This window comes from Antechinus flavipes, chromosome 2 (assembly GCF_016432865.1).
Source record: "Antechinus flavipes isolate AdamAnt ecotype Samford, QLD, Australia chromosome 2, AdamAnt_v2, whole genome shotgun sequence".
NCBI lineage: Eukaryota > Metazoa > Chordata > Mammalia > Dasyuromorphia > Dasyuridae > Antechinus > Antechinus flavipes.
The window spans coordinates 137,493,317-137,511,408 of record NC_067399.1 but is presented as its reverse complement, the minus strand read 5'-3'; the positions used below and the strand labels follow the sequence as shown (position 1 = coordinate 137,511,408).

Sequence of the window (18,092 nt, the reverse complement as noted above, 5' to 3'; positions counted from 1 at the left end):
CAAATAGGTACTCTGAGGACCAAGGAAAACAAAGGTAGCATATTGCAGTAGTTCTCCCACTTTTGTTCTCAGTATCTTTTTATTATTAAAAAATTATTGAGTCTCTGTCCAAAGAGTTTGTGTTTATGTAGGTTATATTTATAGATATTTACCATATTAAAAATAACAGCTAACTTTAAATTTGTAGCTCCTCTAAAAGGGTTTCAGAGACTCCTAGGATTTTCTGGCTCACACTTTGAGAACCACTAGTATATTGCATAGCTAATATTTGAACCCAAGTTTCCTAGCTCCCAATCTAGTGATCAGCACAATAGACTGCCTTCTTCAAATGTGGTACCCTGCACTTTGGGAGTGCCCGGCTTGTTTTTCTAAAGACAAAGGTAGCCCCAGCTAATGAATTATGCTAGAAAATGCTTCTGAAAGTAGCATCACAGAGGAAGGACAGCCAGCAGATTCAGAGAGAGAGCAAAGAAAAGAAAGTAAATGAAGAGACCATTGGTGACCAACCTAACAATTCAGGGAGCAGGGGAAAAAAATCAATGAGGCACACACAGACCATTTATGCTTCATTGATTTTTGCTACTCAGTGTTCCTCCTTGGTGGCTACATTTATGTCCTCATTCTACTTTTTGCTACAAGGCAGGTTTGAGATGGGCATGGCAAGCACTTATGAGGACTCATCCCCCAAAAGCTTTAGGGTCTGTTACAGAAACAGGACAATTGCCCAAAGTTTGTTTGCTAGCTCTGTGGCAATTTGCTCTTGTCTAGATGCAAGCCTGATTAACACTGATAGCTACAGAACTCCATTAAAGAAGGATTTTTAATGGACTGGAGAAAAATACCTCGCTTACAGGCAAGAGACCTGATTTTGAGTTTGATATTGCAAGTAGTGTGATATGGTGGCCAAAATAGCTAATGGGATGTTGGGATGCATTAAAGAAAGATACAAAATCCTCCTTATCTGGAGGATTCTGTATAGTTCTGGGCTACACAGTTTAAGAGAAAAAGTGAACAAGTTTGAGCCTTGATCTACTATTAGGGGATGTGATACGGATGATGATCCAGGGGAAAAAATGGAGAAGTAAAGGTCAGACAGGAATGAGGAAAACACAGAGAGGGTATCTAGAAGTATAAAACAGTAACACCAAAGGTCTAGAAAGATGGGAATTGAGAAAAGGTTTTTACATTTGACAATCAAGAGAACATAGGTAAGTGAAGAGAGCGATTTCAGTTAAGTATTGATGTTGGCCACCAGACTACAAAGAACAGCATGAGTTTACCAAATATTTTGCTAAAAATCTAGGTAGACTGCAAACTCAACATACCTTTGATTTATCAGTCTAACTTATTTTTTATACAGGTTAGGAAGTGAAGGGCAGGGAGAATTACAAATTTGTTCAATAAAATGGCAGTCATGATTCCAGAAGACTAATAATAAAACATATTACCCATCTACTTACTGAGAGGTGATAGACTCAAGATGCATCCATTTATATGGGTATGTATACACATATTTATACAGGTAATGTGGGACTTAGTTTTGTTTGATTGTGTATATTTGTTATGACAGTTTTCTTTTTCTTTCTTTTTTGTAAAGGGATAGGTGGGGAAGGGAATAGCGACAGGGTTGTTCCCCCTCCTTCTACAAAATAAGAAGGAAAAAAAAAAGAAAAAAAGAGAACAATGAAGAATTTTTTGAAAATGCATGGAAGAAAGAAATGGAGTATGAGAAGGAAAACAAACAGGACAGCTCTGAAAGTTATATGAGAAATTTCTTATATCATTAAAAGGAAAAGCAATCTAATTATAAAAGAGACTCAGTTTCATGAACAATCCCTTTTTGTGTTCTACTTTATATACAGAAATACTCATATTTACTTGGTCTTTGTTTAAGATCAGAATAAAAAATAAAATAATGATGAACTTGATAATTTTGCCTATAATTTAAGTCTTGCTGAATGAAACATTTGTCTTCCTTCTACAGTATTTCCCCACATCTTTTTTTTAATCTTTCAAGTATTACTGATAGCTTTTTAGCAATCACAGGTGGTGTTTCTCTTACATCAAATTTAGCTTATCTGTGTGACTTGAACTTATCACAGACATTTACAGGCTCCTACTAGGCTATAGAAGGACTTAAGTCAAAAAGATCTGAAATCAAATTTTGCCTGAGACACTTATCTATGTGATCAAGTCACTCAACCTATATGTCTCAATTTCTTTATCTGTAAAATGGGGTTAAATAACAGGATTTACCTTACAGGATTGTTGTGAGGATCAAGCAAAGGATTTTGGTTGTCAGAAAGCATTTTGTAAACCTTAAAATATTATTTCTAAAAGTGCTAGCTTGTAGCTAATTTATATCTAGAAGAAAATTTTAGACATTAGTCGAACCCTCTCCCTTTATGGATAAGGAAATTAAAGCCTGAGAAAAGTGAAGAACATGTCGCCTTGCTAAAAAAAAAAAAAAAAAAAAAAAGAGCCAAGATTTGAATACAGATCTTTGGATGCCAAATCTTACATTCTCCTAACTTTACCACCTACTTCAAATTTCTGCCTCTTCTACTTTATTCTAAGTCAAGGCTGAATATACTTGTAGAAGCAACTAAGATAGTTCAGTGGATAGAAAGTTGCACTTGGAGTCAGGAAGATCTAAGTTGAAACACAGCCTGAGACAATTCCTGTCTATGTGACCTTCACCTCCATCTGCCTCAGTTTCCTCATCTGTAAAATTAGGATAAAAACAATACCTACCTTCCACCGTTGTTGTGAGAATCACTGGTGCGATATTTGCAAGCCTTAAATCACTCTATAAATTGTTGCTCATTTTCAGTCATGTCTGGCTCTCTGTAATGCCATTTGGATTTTCTTGGCAAAGATAGTGGAGAGGTTTGCCATTTCTTTCTCCAGCTCATTTTAAAAATGGAGAAACTGAGACAAATAAGGTGACTTGCCCAAGATCACACAGTTAAAAAGTATCTGAGACTAGGTTTAAACTCAGGAAGAAGAGTCTTTCTGACATCAGGTCTAGTGCTTTATTTACCATGCCATTTAGCTGCCCTGTTATTATTATTATTATTTTACATAATTATTATGATTAATGAATATGCTATCATTATATAATTTTTATTGTTAATTATTATTCCCAAGAACTTAGATAAAACTACTAAAGCAATATTCCCTATCACTTAATTAGATCCTTCAAAGGCCTTTGGGCAGAGAAAGCTAGAGGCAGTGGTGGACTAGTCTTGGAATCAGGAAAATCTGAGTTTAAATTTAAATTCAATTATTTATTAATTGTGCCTCTTAGGCAAGTTCCTTAATGTCCATCTGCCTCAGTTTCCTCAACTGTAAAATGGGGATAATAACAATGACTATCTCCCAGGGTTCTTATTAGGATCAAATGAAATAATATTTGTAAAATGCCTGCCACAGAAGAGGTGCTTAATAAATGCTTGTTTCCTTCCTTCCAGAACCAGCACCATATCTCAGTGATTTATAATTCCTTACAGACAAATGAAAGAGCTCTTACTGTGCACTCAGAAGAACTGTATTCAAATTCTGCTTTGGCTACTTAACTTATTGTCTATATGACATTAGATGAATTACTGTGTTGGAATCCTTACTAACTGCTAAGTAATTAGAGTTGATCTAATCTTACAAGAAGATGTTTTGGCCAGAACTTGAAACAAGGTACTAAGTAGAACTAATCAAGACAAGGCTTGTGTTCACACCTTTACTCATTGGAGTTCAATGAGTTCATACCTCCCTTGAAGCTCTTTGGACCAGAGAGCACTATGGGAGAAAACCCATAATCCCTCTCTCTGGAAGGAGCATAAATAGGCCAATGGGCCAGTCGAAGAGGTTCTGGAGAATGAAGACGCTACAAGTCGAGAATTTGCCGGAATGACATGAAGAGTAGAGCTGGCTGGAGGTAGAAGAAAGCAGAGGCAGAGGCTGAAGGACCAGACCTTTGGATTTGGTGACATTCGGAGGGAGCTCTTGGAACCAAGCAGAGAGATAGGCCTCTAAGCTAACCGGGCTATATTGGAAATAATAAAAGATCTGAACTTTTATCACCTGGCTGCGTTTTAAGAAGAAAAAGCTCACCACATTTAAAATGTTGTGATCTTTTTCTTCTCAAAAACGCAGCCAGGTGATAAAAGTTCAGATCTTTTATTATTTCCAATATAGCCCGGTTAGCTTAGAGGCCTATCTCTCTGCTTGGTTCCAAGAGCTCTCTCCAAATGTCTTTAAATCCAAAGGTCTGGTCCTTCAGCCTCTGCCTCTGCTTTCTTCAGCCTCCAGCCAGCTCCAGTCTTCATGTCATTCCGGTGAAATCTCGACTTGTAGCGTCTTCCTCTCCAGAACCTCTTCGACTGGCCCATTGGCCTATTTATGCTCCTTCCAGAGAGAGGGATTATGGGTTTTCTCCCATAGTGCTCTCTGGTCCAAAGAGCTTCAAGGGAGGTATGAACTCATTGAACTCCAATGAGTAAAGGTGGGAACACAAGCCTTGTCTTGATTAGTTCTACTTAGTACCTTGTTTCAAGTTCTGGCCAAAACATCTTCTTGTAAGATTAGATCAACTCTAATTACTTAGCAGTTAGTAAGGATTCCAACATTACTGTTTATCTCTAATAAAGAGGATTGACTAGTTTGGTCTCTATGGTGCCTTTTAGCCCTAAACCTACAATCCTAATATAACCAAAACTCATGAACTTTTGTTATTTATTACATATCATACTTGGCAACTCAATAATGCAGTAGAGTGCCCAGGCCTGGAGTCAAGAATATAACCTCAGACATGTCCTAGCTGTGATGTCCTTGGGGATATCATTTAATCCTGTCTGCCTCAGTTTTCATATCAGTAAAACGATGTGGAGAATGCAAATCACTCCAGTATCTTTGCCAAGAAAACTCCAAATGGAGTTATCAGAAGTTATGGAGTTATGAAAAAGAACAACATAACATATACTTTTATTCAAGTTCCTTCTTTTTTGAAGGCCAATATGTGGGCTACTACATAAAACCATGACAGTCCACAACAAGCCCTTGTTGAAAAGCTTTCCAGTAGATTTAAGTCGGGATTCTCAGCCAACCCTCTTTGGTTTCTCTTTTGATTCTCAAAAAGCATAATGAGTTAACATCAAGGGATTGCATCCTTTTGCTAAGAGGAAGAAGATCTGACTGGGCACATCCCTCTTAACTTTCCTAGCTATGACTGAGACAGAACTAATTACAAAGCTATGTACTTTCTAATTCCCACTCTGCACATGCAAACCTCCAAAATCTTTAGTGCTAAAAAGAATGATTATATTCAGTCATGCAGAAGCCCAAAGAAACCCCAGCTTCCCAACCCAGCCGCTCCAGGGAGTTGATCACATCTGTCAAATGTGTCAGCTCAACACAATTAGGGCTGGTATCAGGCAGAATGAGATGGAATCCTCTCTTCTCTTCCCTCTCTCCTTCCCCCAAGTTGCCAACCAGGCTGACTCCCGCCCCTCCTCACACTGGGAAGGAAAGTCAAATCACACAGTAGCTGTCCTGAAGTCTGTAGTTAGGGGAGAATGGGTCTCATGCAATACTCACTTGGAAGTATTCTCCAATATTCCTTTGACTTCACTCATTTGTTCCTTCCCAAAATAAACCACAGTGAGGTGGACTCTCCCATCTTGTTGGATGCACATCTCCCTAGAAAACGAAACACAAGTCAATCCCATAGAAAACTGGATTGTTCTTTCCAGAGCAAGTCCCTGATCTCAAGGAACTCACCATCTAGTGGAGAATATGACACAAATAAATATGTACAAACAAGCCATCCACGGGATGCGCAGGAAATGATCAACCGAGAGAAGGCAATTAAGGGAATTGGAAAAGGTTTCCTAAAAGGTGGGACTTTACCTGGGACTTAAAGGAAGCCAGGACTTAGCAATGGGCAATGATAAGCATTTTATTTCCCTGAACAGCCAAAAGAACTTGGTATACCTCAGAGGAAGCAAATGGACTCTCAGATGGAGTAAGGGGTATGTTATATAAATACTGATTTCAGATTTAAAGGTACAGAGCAAAATCTTATAAACTCGAGTAATATTTAAATTAACATGTATGGGACCTTGGATCCAATTCCCTAGAACCTCCAATTCTTTTTTTTTTAAACTTTAATCTATTGATTAATTGTGTCTTATATAATATTTTATTCCTTCTCAATTACAATTTATTTAACCTTTTTTAAAATTTTTGAGTTCCAAGATCTATTCTTTCCTCCCTGTCTCTTCTATCCCTTCCCCCCTTCTTCCTCCCCCCCCCCCCCGCCCCGCTGGAGACTGTAAGCAATCTGAAATAGTCTATATATGTGCAATAATGTAAAAACATTTCCATATTAGTCAAGGCTCAAATAAAAAATGAATAAAGAAACAAAACAAAGAAACAATAGCATGTTAGTCTGTATTCATTCAGTTCTTTCTCTGGAGGTGGACAGCATGCTTCATTATGAATCATTTGAAACTGCCTTGCTGAGAAACAGGTAAGTCATCCCCAGTTCTTCATTGAGCAAAACTGTGAACAGTGTCCTGGTTTTGCTCACTTCACTTTGCACCATCTCTTGTAAGTCTTTCCAGGTTTTTTCTGAAATCTATTTGCTCGTCACTTTATCACACAATAATATTCCATCATAATCACATACTACATCTTATATAGCCATTTCCCAACTGATGGGGGTCATCTTAATTTCCATTTCTTAGCCACAGGGGAAAAAAGAGCTGCAATGAATATCTGTGTTCTCCAATTCTTTACAGAAGCAACAGGATATGATGGAAGATACTCTGATTCTTTTAACTCCACTTCATTCAAAGTCCTTCCTATATAGAGATTTGCAAACCTTAAAGTGGTATAAAAGGTCAGCTACCTTGCATCCATTATCTCCTTCTATTTTTCCTCAAATCATTTAAAATAATTTTGCATTAACTTATTTTACTTTTTTATATTTGCTATCTCTTTTAAGTTCCTCTACAACCCATTTATAGATAAATGTTCTGTGTTATTCCCACTTTATAGGTGGGGAAACTAAGGCTGAGGGAATTCAAGTGAATTCAATAAAATCACACAGTTACAAAGTATAGGGGGAAGGATTCAAATCTATGTCTTCTGGGTTCCAAGTTACATGCCCTATTCCAATGCCATCTCCCTCTTTTTTTTTTTTACAACTCTATGAAGAAATGTTTAAAATATAGCAGCTGGGAAAAGTGGTCTGGTAACCACTAGGAGCAGTTCCTCTATTCCAAAGGCTGAAGTGTTTGCTTTTATTTTCAAAAACTCAGACTCATGATGTTCCAGGAGAAGCTTGGTGTGAGTGACTTCAGAATACTATCCTAGAGAGAAACAGTGACTGTTGCCTTTCACCCTTTTTCCAGCTAAGCTTGATCCAGGTGATGAAGCATAAGTTTGGCCTATATCTTCAATTAGTAACTCTTTCCTCCTTGTCCAGCATCCTTATCAAACACTGAGTCACTCTTATACAGGTCTTTTGCCACAAAAAAAGATTCACCTGGGTACCTCCTTTTTCCCTCCCTTCAATATCCCAAGCTTTCCATTTTTCTGGCCTTCCTCTATCCCAATCAAACTTTGCTCTCAGATAACTTATTCCCTGGCAGTGATGCTCACTGATAGATCATAGCTACAGAATTTGACAAAAGACTCTGTTTCAGTAATTAATAATATCTGACACTTGATCTCTGAGCAGAATCACTCTGGAAACAGCCCTTTCATCGCAAAGGAATAATTACTGGTAGGAAATGCTGGTCAGTCAGGAGATATGTTATTATTCATTATCATTATTCCAGTCAGCAAACACTCAATGACAGTGTTCTTGCAAGGTGGCAAGAGAAGGCAGTGACAGGAGAAACATCGTGAATATAAGGTATAAGCAGGTCCACTGAAGAATTGGGTAGGATGTGGAAAGGGGCAAAAGAGGGAACAGAGGTAAAATCAAATGCCAAGACCCACAGATCAGAATGCAGAAGAAGTTTTTGAGGGATGGCATGTAGAACAATAGAGAAAGAACTCAGACACTATGACAATGACTTTAGGAAGGAATTATTCTGCTGAAAAGACCCTTAAAAATGGAGAGTTCATAGCTGCAGATGCTGCTGCTTAAATCTTTACCTACCAACAATGCAATTTCCTTTAGATAAAAGGACTCTTTGATGAACTTGCCAGGTAATGTTTTAACTTTCTTTACTGGGATAGAAAAGAACACACATACAAAGAGAAGTACAGGGGGGAATTGGGCTTTAAATTACATCTGCCAGCAGGAAAAAAATCCATCCCCAGATCCAAGGGAGGATCCCCTGCTGTGACTAAATAATAGGAATCTCACTTTTTCAGCTATATCTTTGCTATGTTTCATGCTGACTTTTTTAATCTTTTCAAAGCACTTCCCAATTTCAGGAAATAAGCTACTGAGACTCTTCAATCCCTTTACTGTTCCCTGACAGGATATAGGTTCCCCAAAAGACACTTCTGAAGTAGGAATAACTGTAAGTTTCACATATAGGAGGAGTTCTGGGTAAACTATGATTATAGTTATGGATGTGATGCCCATAACTAAAATGTTATTGAAAATGTTCTGTCATAAGGGATGGAATTACTCTCTCAAAGAACAAAAGTATGAAAGTAAAAGATATCAATAAAAATTCATTTATTAAAAAGATCATCAGATCTTCTTCAAAAGACATTATTGGAGCAGTTAGGTGGTGCAGTGGATAGAGCCCCAGCCCTGAGTCGGGAGGACCTGAGTTCAAATCTGGCCTCAGACCCTTAACACTTCCTGGCTGTGTGACCCTGAGCAAGTCACTTAACCCCAATTGTCTCAGGAAAAAAAAAAGACATTAGAAAGGGTTCCTACCTGTAACTCTCATTGAGCTCCATTTTATTTTAAAAGTTAGGGAGATAATACCAGCAGAGCTCTTCTATCCCCAATCCATTAACTATTCTTCCAGGAGATTGGTAGCTTGGCTTCCTCTACATGTACACTTATGTGATTTCTATACAATAATCACAAATTCACTTAATTCTAGCATCGCTATATCACAGTGTCAGAGCTAAAAGGAACCTTGTGGTGCATCGAGTCAATCTGTAACTGACCGTGAATCCTCCTATAAGATCCCCAATAAGTGACTACTTGGCCTCTGCTTGGTGATCCCCACTGAAAGGGAAATAATTTATTTCCTTAGGAAATTCTATTTTTGTAAAGTTCTCATTTATTAGTCTCCATCTCTATCCATTATTTCACTGAAGGTTAAGAATTCCTGGATAAGAAAACTCCTCTTCGAAATGTAGGTGTTCAAATGTTCTGAAGCTCACAGTCTTCAAAATTTGCCTGGGGGCACTGAAGGTTGATGGGATTTGTTTAGGATCATACAATCAGTTTCTGTCAAAGGTGAGATTTGAACTGGGATATTTCTGACTCAGAAGTAGTTACCCTGCCTGCTCAATGGAAGAAAAGCTCTCATCCAACACACACTTTTGAATTGAAAACTTCACCTGTAATTTGCACTTATTGGCTTTCATTTTGTCCTTGAAAATCAAGCAAATCATGCATAATCTAGGTGACAATAATGATATGATGACAGCAATCAGGACTCCCCTAAGTCAGCTAAATATGCTCAGTAAAAATTTGCTTATTAAAAATATCATCAGACCCTCTTCAAAAGTCATCAAAAATGTTCCTACTTGTAGTTCCCACTGAGCTCCATTTTACTTTGAAAGGTAGGAGGATAATACCAGTAAAGCTCATCTATCCCCAATCCATTAATTATTTTTCCTCTAGAGGTGCACTTAGTGTCATTTCTGTACAATAATCACACATGTTTAATTCTAGCATCACTGTGTCACAGTGTCAGAGCTAGGAGGGACCTCATAGTGCATTGAGTCCAACCTGTAACTGAACAGGAATCTCCCCAACAAATCCCCAACAAATGACCACTCAGCATTCTATGCATTTGTTTCTATGAATAGGGAAGGAAAGGAATGGGAATGGGTAATTTATTAAGTACCGCCAGGAATTGTGTTAAGTCTTTTACAAATATTATCTCATTTGATCCTCACAATAATGCTCCAAGGAAAATGCTATTATTACTCCCACTTTATAGCTGAGAAAATGAGGCAGAGTTTAAGTTACTTATCCAAGGTCACAAAGTTAAGTGTTTGAGGGCCACATTTGAACTCAGGTCTTCCTGATAGCAGATTCTACACTGTCTCCACTTCCCCACTTAGTGGCCACCATATTGTCATCTCGAAGGCTCTCAGAGCCCCAGCTCACTGGATTGTCATCACACTGTTGACTCCTATTCATCCAGCCATCTGCCCTGCTCCTCCCACCCTCTCCTTTTGCCACTTGCCCATCCCTAATTGCTCTCATCTCCAATCTGGACCTCTGGAGTCCATGCCTTCTGGAGAAGGTCATCTACTTAGCTTTACAAGTCCTGCTCTGGGTCTTACCTGTGTTGAATGGTGTCTAAGTACAAATTTATCTATCTCATCTATTTAGCCAGCCACAGATCAGCCTATGTCTCATATGCTATATGTAGCCATTAACTCTGGGCATCTGCCCTGCTACAGTAAGAGTCTGTCTGTCCCATCCTCCTCCTCCTACACTGAAAAACTGAGTCTTTTTTCATGTGACTCTAAACTCCAATTTCCTGAATTTTTTTTTTAGGAAGTTTTTCCCATCCACATTTGTGCTTCTCATGTGCTAGATAAACTTGACTTGATCCCTTTTCCATTATGACCCCTAAAGAACAAGAAATCTTGGATAACAAAACTACCTGGCTTTTGGAACATTATTTTTTCCCTCTGACAAATGACATTTTTCCTCCCTTCAGTTCAGGGCACAGAGATAATTAAAATGTGTATCTGGTTAGAAAACTAGCAAATACATTTATATTTTTCTTCCCAAGAGTCCAAAAGCATTTCATGCTGAGTTCTGTTATTAATCTATAGCAATCTTCACATTGTTACTGCCTTCCATCCCCACCCCAAGAGTTAAGTTACCATTACAGAATCATAGAAGGTTGGAAGTGAAAGTCAGTTTAGAATTATCTTCAACAAAATAATTCCCAACTCCCTCATGTTACAAAGGAACAGAATACCAGAGTACCAGAGAAAGGAAAAAAAAAAAAAACCTTTAGAAACCAGGCTTTCTGAATCTGCTTAATCCAACTAGTAGGAACAAAGGGAAAACCAGGCACAACTAGGAAGTCCTGGGAAAGGTGAAAGGTATCATAACAAAGAATTTCTCTCTGAGGCTAAAGGTTTAAATCCATTTAAAAAACCAGTGATCTAGACAGGACTCTAAAAATAAACTTTATAACATTTTGAAGTTGCTTTTCCTCCATCATCATCTAAGTATATGAAACAATAGGAAGTAAGCAGAACGTCCAGGGTTCTTATATCATGCTATTCTAACATTACCTAGTTTATTTTTTTTTCAAATAGTTTTTTATTTTCAAAATATGTTCAAAGATAGTTTTCAACATTTACCTCTGCAAAACCTTGTGTTCCAAATTTTTCTGCCTCCCTTTTTCTCCTCCCCTCTCCCCTAGATAGCAAGAAATCAAATATATGTTAAATATGTGCAACTTTTCTAAAATATTTCCACATTTATCACTCTGCTTGAGAAAATCAGATCAAAAAAGGAAAAAAAATGAGAAAGCGAAAAAAAAAAAGTAAGCAAACAACCAAAAAGGTGAAAATACTACATTATGATCCACATTTAGTTCACCTTTCTCTGGGTGCAGATGACTCTCTCCATCATAAATCTATTGGAATTGCCCTGAATCACTTCATTGTTGAAGACAGCCACTTCCATCACAGTTGATCATAAACATAATCTTGCTGTTGCTGTGTACAGTGATCTCTTGGTTCAACTCACTTCACTTAGCGTCAGTTCATGTAAGTCTCTCCAGGCCTCTCTGAAATCATCCTGCTCACTTCTTATAGAACAATAATATTCCATAACATTCATATACTATATTTTATTCAGTCATTATCCAATTGATGGGCATCCACTCAGTTTCCAGTTTCTTGCCACTACAAAGAGGGCTGCCACAAACATTTTTGCATATGTGGGTTCTTTTCTCTTTTTTATAATATCTTTGGGATACAGGATTAGTAAAGACACTGCTGAATCAAAAGGTATGCACATTTTGATAGCTCTTTGAGTATAGTTCCAACTTGCTCTCCAGAATGGTTGGATCAATTCACAACTTACCAACAATGTATTAATGTTCCAGTTTTCCCACACCTCCTCCAACATTTATTATTATCATCTTTTTCTGTCATTTTATCCAATCTTCTCAGATTGGCTATACTATCTATATCATATACAGATATGTATTGTGGTGCCTCAGAGTTGTCTTAATTTGTATTTCTCTGATCATAAGTAATTTAGAGCATTTTTTCATGTGACTAGAAATGATTTTAATTTCTTCATTCGAAAAATGTCTGTTCATATCCTTCAACCATTTGTCAATTGAAGAATGGCTTGTATTCTTACAAGTTTGAGTCAATTCTCTATATATTTTAGAAATAAGACTTTAAATGTAAAATTTTTCTTCACTTTTCTGCTCCCTTTCTAAATTTGTCTGCATTGGTTTTGTTTGTACAAAACCATTTTCATTTAATATAATCAAAAATTATCCACTTTGCATTTCAAAATGTACTCTCTTTCTTCTCCACAGATCTGAGAGATAGATTATCCCTTGTTCCCCTAATTTGCTTTTAGTATCACCCTTTATGTCTAAATCATGAAACCCTTGCAACCTTATCTTGTTATAGGGTCATTACCTAGTTTAGAAACAAAGAAACAACTCCAGGGAAACCAGTCAATGTTCCTAAGTCATCTAGGCATGAAATCCAAGTTCTTGAAGCCCAGTCTAGTCTTCTTCCTACTCCCTCCCTAAGGTATTAATTTCGGCAGGATGGAAAGCCAATGTAATCATGTTATTTAAATAGTTATCAAGTCTCTTATCTTCTGAGATAGCATTTATAGCATTAGTATCATTCTGCTCCAAATGGAATATTTGAGAAGAAGTCTTCCCAAAATTAATTTCCATGAAAAAATGCATCTGCTATAGGCAAAAAAGTGGAAACAAAAGTATCTGCTCACCAAATGGGGGAATAGCTAAATAAAATATTGGAAAAGATTATGAATCAGAAATACAATTGAATGTTACCATGACAACTATGAAGCACTCACAAAAGTGCAGTAAGATTTATATAAACTGATGCTCAGTGAAGCAAACAGAACCAAGAAAACAAACACATTGACTACAACCTTGTCAATGGAAAACAAAAAATCAATAACCGGATCCTGTGTAATTATATTTACCAATTATTTTCTTTGCAGAAGTAGCGATTACTATGGAAAACTGCATATATCCTCAGACATGCTCAATGTATAGGTTGGCTATATTGAACTCTTTGAGGGCATGGTCTGATATATTTTTGACTTATTTTTAGCACTTAGTACATTGCCTGATATATAGTAAATGTTTGATGATTAATTGATCAGAAGGCTTCCTACATTGAGAAGGATATATTCAGAAATGAAGGTGATGAGAAACAGAAGGTATCAATAACAAGTCAAAAAGTGTCTTTAAAGTTCACCTACTTAACCAGAAGGCTGAAAAACTGGATGGAGAATGGCTTAAGAACTTTCTGTTTTTTGTTTGTTTTGCTTTGTACATTCCATTGAAACGTTTTTCTTTGTTTTGCACAAAGATCTGATGCATGCTCCAAGAGGAAAGAGAGGGGAGTCTAGAGTGGAAATTAGAGAAGCAGAATGATCAAGAGGGCTGAGGAAAAGAACTTCGATATGATGGTGTCTGCTTACTTCCAATTAGAAAGGGTAAAGGAAAAGTCAGGTATAGCTAGAATGCCCTGGGAAGGATGAAAGGCATCATGTCAAAGAATTTCTCTCTGAAGCTAAAGTTCCCTCAACTCCCTGAGAGGCCAGTGATTCTGGAAGGGACTCAGAAAAATATATATCTTAACGTTTTGAAGTTTTTTTTCTTTTATCACCACCTGATAGATAATATGATATAAAAGGAAGTTGGTCACTTGCTTGAAGTTCTAGAGACCAAGGAAAGTCGACGCTTGACAGATCTCTTGAGATTGGGAATTCTGATTACAGTGGCTATATCATTTCAGTTTCTGCACTAAGGTCAGCAAGAATATAATGTTCTCTTCAGAAATATACTGCGCTATCTAAAAAGAAGTGAACCTCTTGGCTCCAGTTGGAGATGAAGCATGTCAGTGACTCATGACTGGTCCCTTAATTCCAGGTTGGGCAAGATAAGAATATTTTCACTCTGAGACTGATTAAACACTAATGCTTTTAAATTTTCTTCACAAGACTTGTTTTGCATTCTTAAATCACTGTTGCTTTTCTTCAACCTGGCTCTTCATATCCTCTCATTGGTCCACATCCCTCTCATCCTTGGTTAGGAAATAAGCCTGAAACCTGTCTCCAAGCAGGTAATACATAGCAAAGCAACAAAAAAAGAAGAGTGAGATTGACTTCAGGAGTGAAATGTCTTGAGGGACAAATGAACAAACAGAAGAAAAATAACCAAGGGTAACACAAAGTTGAATGGATTTTGATCAATGTGATTCCAAGAAAAAAAAAATAAACACCTCGCATAAGTGGAAGCTGGGAAGAGGCATAAAATCACAGAGATAAAAGGTTGATCCTATCACACTTTGCTAGGGGGAAAACCTTCAGGATGGTGTCTCCTTGGCTGGGAAACTAACTTGCTCAGAGAACGTCATGAAACAAGTGCCATCATTTACCATCTATACCTGCATTTGGCATTTTATATACACTTCCTGGCATGATCAATTATCTCTATGTGTCCACCTTTATCTTGCCAGTTTAGTTAGCAGCAACTTTAGAAAATCTTGTCTTGAACTCAAGAAATGTGCCAGTACAAACAATGCTAGGCTTTACCCTGGTCAAACCATATCTGGGCATCACATTCAGTTCTGATCAACACATTTCAGGACTGGTACTGATAACTGGACTGTGCCCCAAGAAAGGTAATCAGGATGGTAAAAGGGCTAAAATTCATGCCATGGAAGATTATAGTCAAAGGAAATGGGGATGTTTAGCTTAGAGAAAAAAAGACTATGAATAGGAAGAATGATAGCCTTTTCCCAAGTACTGGAAGGAAAATCACCTGGAAAAAGAATTAGATTTGTCCTATGAAATTCCCAGAAGTAGAAGATGAAAACAGAAGGGAGGAAAAAAAGCAGTTTTAGGCTTGAGGTAATAAAAAAAAAAATTCTTGTGACAATTATAGTTATCCAGGAAAGTGATGAGCTATCTTCTGACAGATATGAGACAGAGAGGACCCTTGTTCAGGAACCATTTGGCCTAGACAGTCCCAAGGTCCCTTCCAACTCTCAGATTCAGAAATTGATTAAACATTAATGCATTAAATTTTTAAGACCTACTTTGCATTTCTTTGCTCTTCTCTGGCTTTACTTTGTATTTCTCTACATTCTCTCAGTGAAAAACAAAACTAGATTCAATGCAATTGTGTATCTCTTTAGATCCTCATAACAACCTTGTGAAGTAAGTGCTATAGCTATTATGCCCATTTTACTGAAAGGTTAAGTAATTTGCCTCTGGGCAAACAGGTAATGGCCATTAGATACACAGGTCTATCCTGGATCCAAGGCCAGAAATTTTCCCAGTGTATCTCCCGCACACACACACACATACACATATAGCCATATAAACATACACAAACAAACACCATAGGACAATCTCCATGGTTTCTGATGAAATAATATATAAAGTATTAATAAAGGGCATTTATTCACTGGGAGTTCTTCAGGTCAGTGAGATCACAAGTTAAGTCTCCAATTACTAAAAAGTATACAGAGTTAACATGTCAAAGATTCATGATTTTGTTAGTGAGGCAACAGTACAAATCACAACCCATCTTTAAATTAGTAGATAAGTCCTAGAGAACTGTCTGAGGCTCAGAGGGGATAAATAATTAGACCTAATAAGTCCTAAAGCTAATTTGAAAGGCATGATGTGAACTCAGGCCTTCTTGATTCCAAGAACAACAGTCTACCCACTACAGCACACTGCCTGTTCCAGCTTCCCACTCACCCCCCTCTATTACACACACACACACACACACACACACACACACACACAAAATCACACACACAAATTTAAGATACAGAGACTTTTAACATCATATCTTATGTATAAATAGAATGCACATATACATGGACATACAAAATACATACTTAAATAATACTACCATTCCACTTTATAAGCAGACTTATTTGTTTTGTTTTCTAGTTGATGGTTATTGATAAACTGAAAAGGGTTATTTTTTGGAGATATCATGTTTTAATTATATATATATAAATCTGACATAATGTCTCTACTTAAATCCTGGCTGCTTTTCTTAAGAGCTAAAATGATAATTTGCACAGGATTCTGCAAAAGTAAGTACTGAGATTAACCTACTTTGATGATGCCTTCTTAATAATTATTGCTGTACAGGTCAGATAGAAGCCCAGTTAGTTATTCTTGGGTCCTAGCTTTTAAGCCAAAGTATACATTCTACATGACTGAGATAGGGATTTGGTACACTGTGACTAAATTGGTTTTCTGGATGTTTTAAATGCTGATATTTGTCAATTTAAAGAACAAAAGAAAAGTAAAGCTACAAAAAATTATAATGCAAATACCCCCTCTCCTCTATCATGTGACAGTGCTGATTCTAGGATTATATCTCCATTCTCAGTCACATGTGCACACAAATTTCTTTTATAGTTGTCATACAACTTTTATTTCTGTATACTTAGCAGCAAATACTTTACAAATTACTATTATGGTCTGTAGTATTATACCAGGCAAAAACCTAGGCTCCAATGGAGAAAAAGGCACACATATTAGATTTGCAAAATATAAAAATGAAATTAATCTAACACATAGGATTTTCCAAAGAAGCAGCCAGGAAGGGATTGGTAATATTGAACCTTGAGCCAACCCAAGAAGCCAAGACACATGCTGAAATTTTAAATGAATAGTGGCATCAGCAGGCTAAGTTAACTTCTGGAATTGTATATGATTTGGACACAAAACAAGTAAATGGTCACACTCCCTCTTTTCTCTCAAAGGCTGCTAAAAATGAAATGAAGGACTCTTCTGAACAGCCTTTATCTTAAGGGAAATAGAAACAAACTATGGAAAGGCTAAACCTTCAAAAATTCCTCTCTTGTTATCAAAAAACTGATCTTTCAAAAAATCTTTTCTGATATTTACTAAATATGTAGACTATGTAGACTATAATTCCATAGGTAGTGTTCTCTGCCACATTATCAAACTTGCCCAGTTCTCTTTGTCTGATATCTCCTTTGCTCTCCTTTCCCCATCTATATTTTACCTATAAACTTTCTTACATTACTCTGTCCAACCATAATCTATTATTCCCCCTCTTCCTATGCCCCATTTCTGTCTTTTATTTGGCCTTATAAAGACCTCCAATTCTTCGTCTTCAGTACTCTCTCACACAATTACTCCTATTATGATTTTGCTTTGCTCCTGCTCCAACCTCAACCCCAAAGTTAGCCAATTTAACACTGCACTCTACTGCCGAATCTAATGACTCCTTGGCCTATTATCATTCTACTTTTATCAAATGTTAACCCTGGTTTGTATTCTCTATCTGCCTCTTTAGCTCCTCCTCATCACACTGAATACAGCTGCAGGAAGCCTCACTATCATGCTGACTTGATGGGCACATTACAAATTTGTGCTATTCAATCTTTACTGGACCTTCATGGCAACATTTCAGTCCTTTTCCTCCTTCCTAGCTGATCTTATTACTTACTTTGCTGAAAAACATGAAGCAATTCTGTAAGACTCCTCTGACCCTCTTCATTTCAGAACTTTAATATTCTCTCTCTCTCTCTCTCTCTCTCTCTCTCTCTCTCTCTCTCTCTCTCTCTCTTTCTCCCCCTCCCTCCCTCCCTTCCTCCATCCTTTCCTCTTTCTGTCA

At 37.2% G+C, this 18,092-nt stretch overlaps 1 protein-coding gene across 1 annotated transcript in view; it reads right to left on the bottom strand.

Moving 5' to 3' along the window:
• CSGALNACT1 (chondroitin sulfate N-acetylgalactosaminyltransferase 1) overlaps positions 1-18,092 on the bottom strand; it is a 111,721-nt gene that overhangs the window by 54,825 nt on the left and 38,804 nt on the right. Inside the window, exon 3 of the mRNA XM_051975643.1 lies at positions 5,593-5,694. Within this exon, the coding sequence (XP_051831603.1) occupies positions 5,593-5,694 (102 nt within the window). The remainder of the gene's footprint in view (positions 1-5,592; positions 5,695-18,092) is intronic.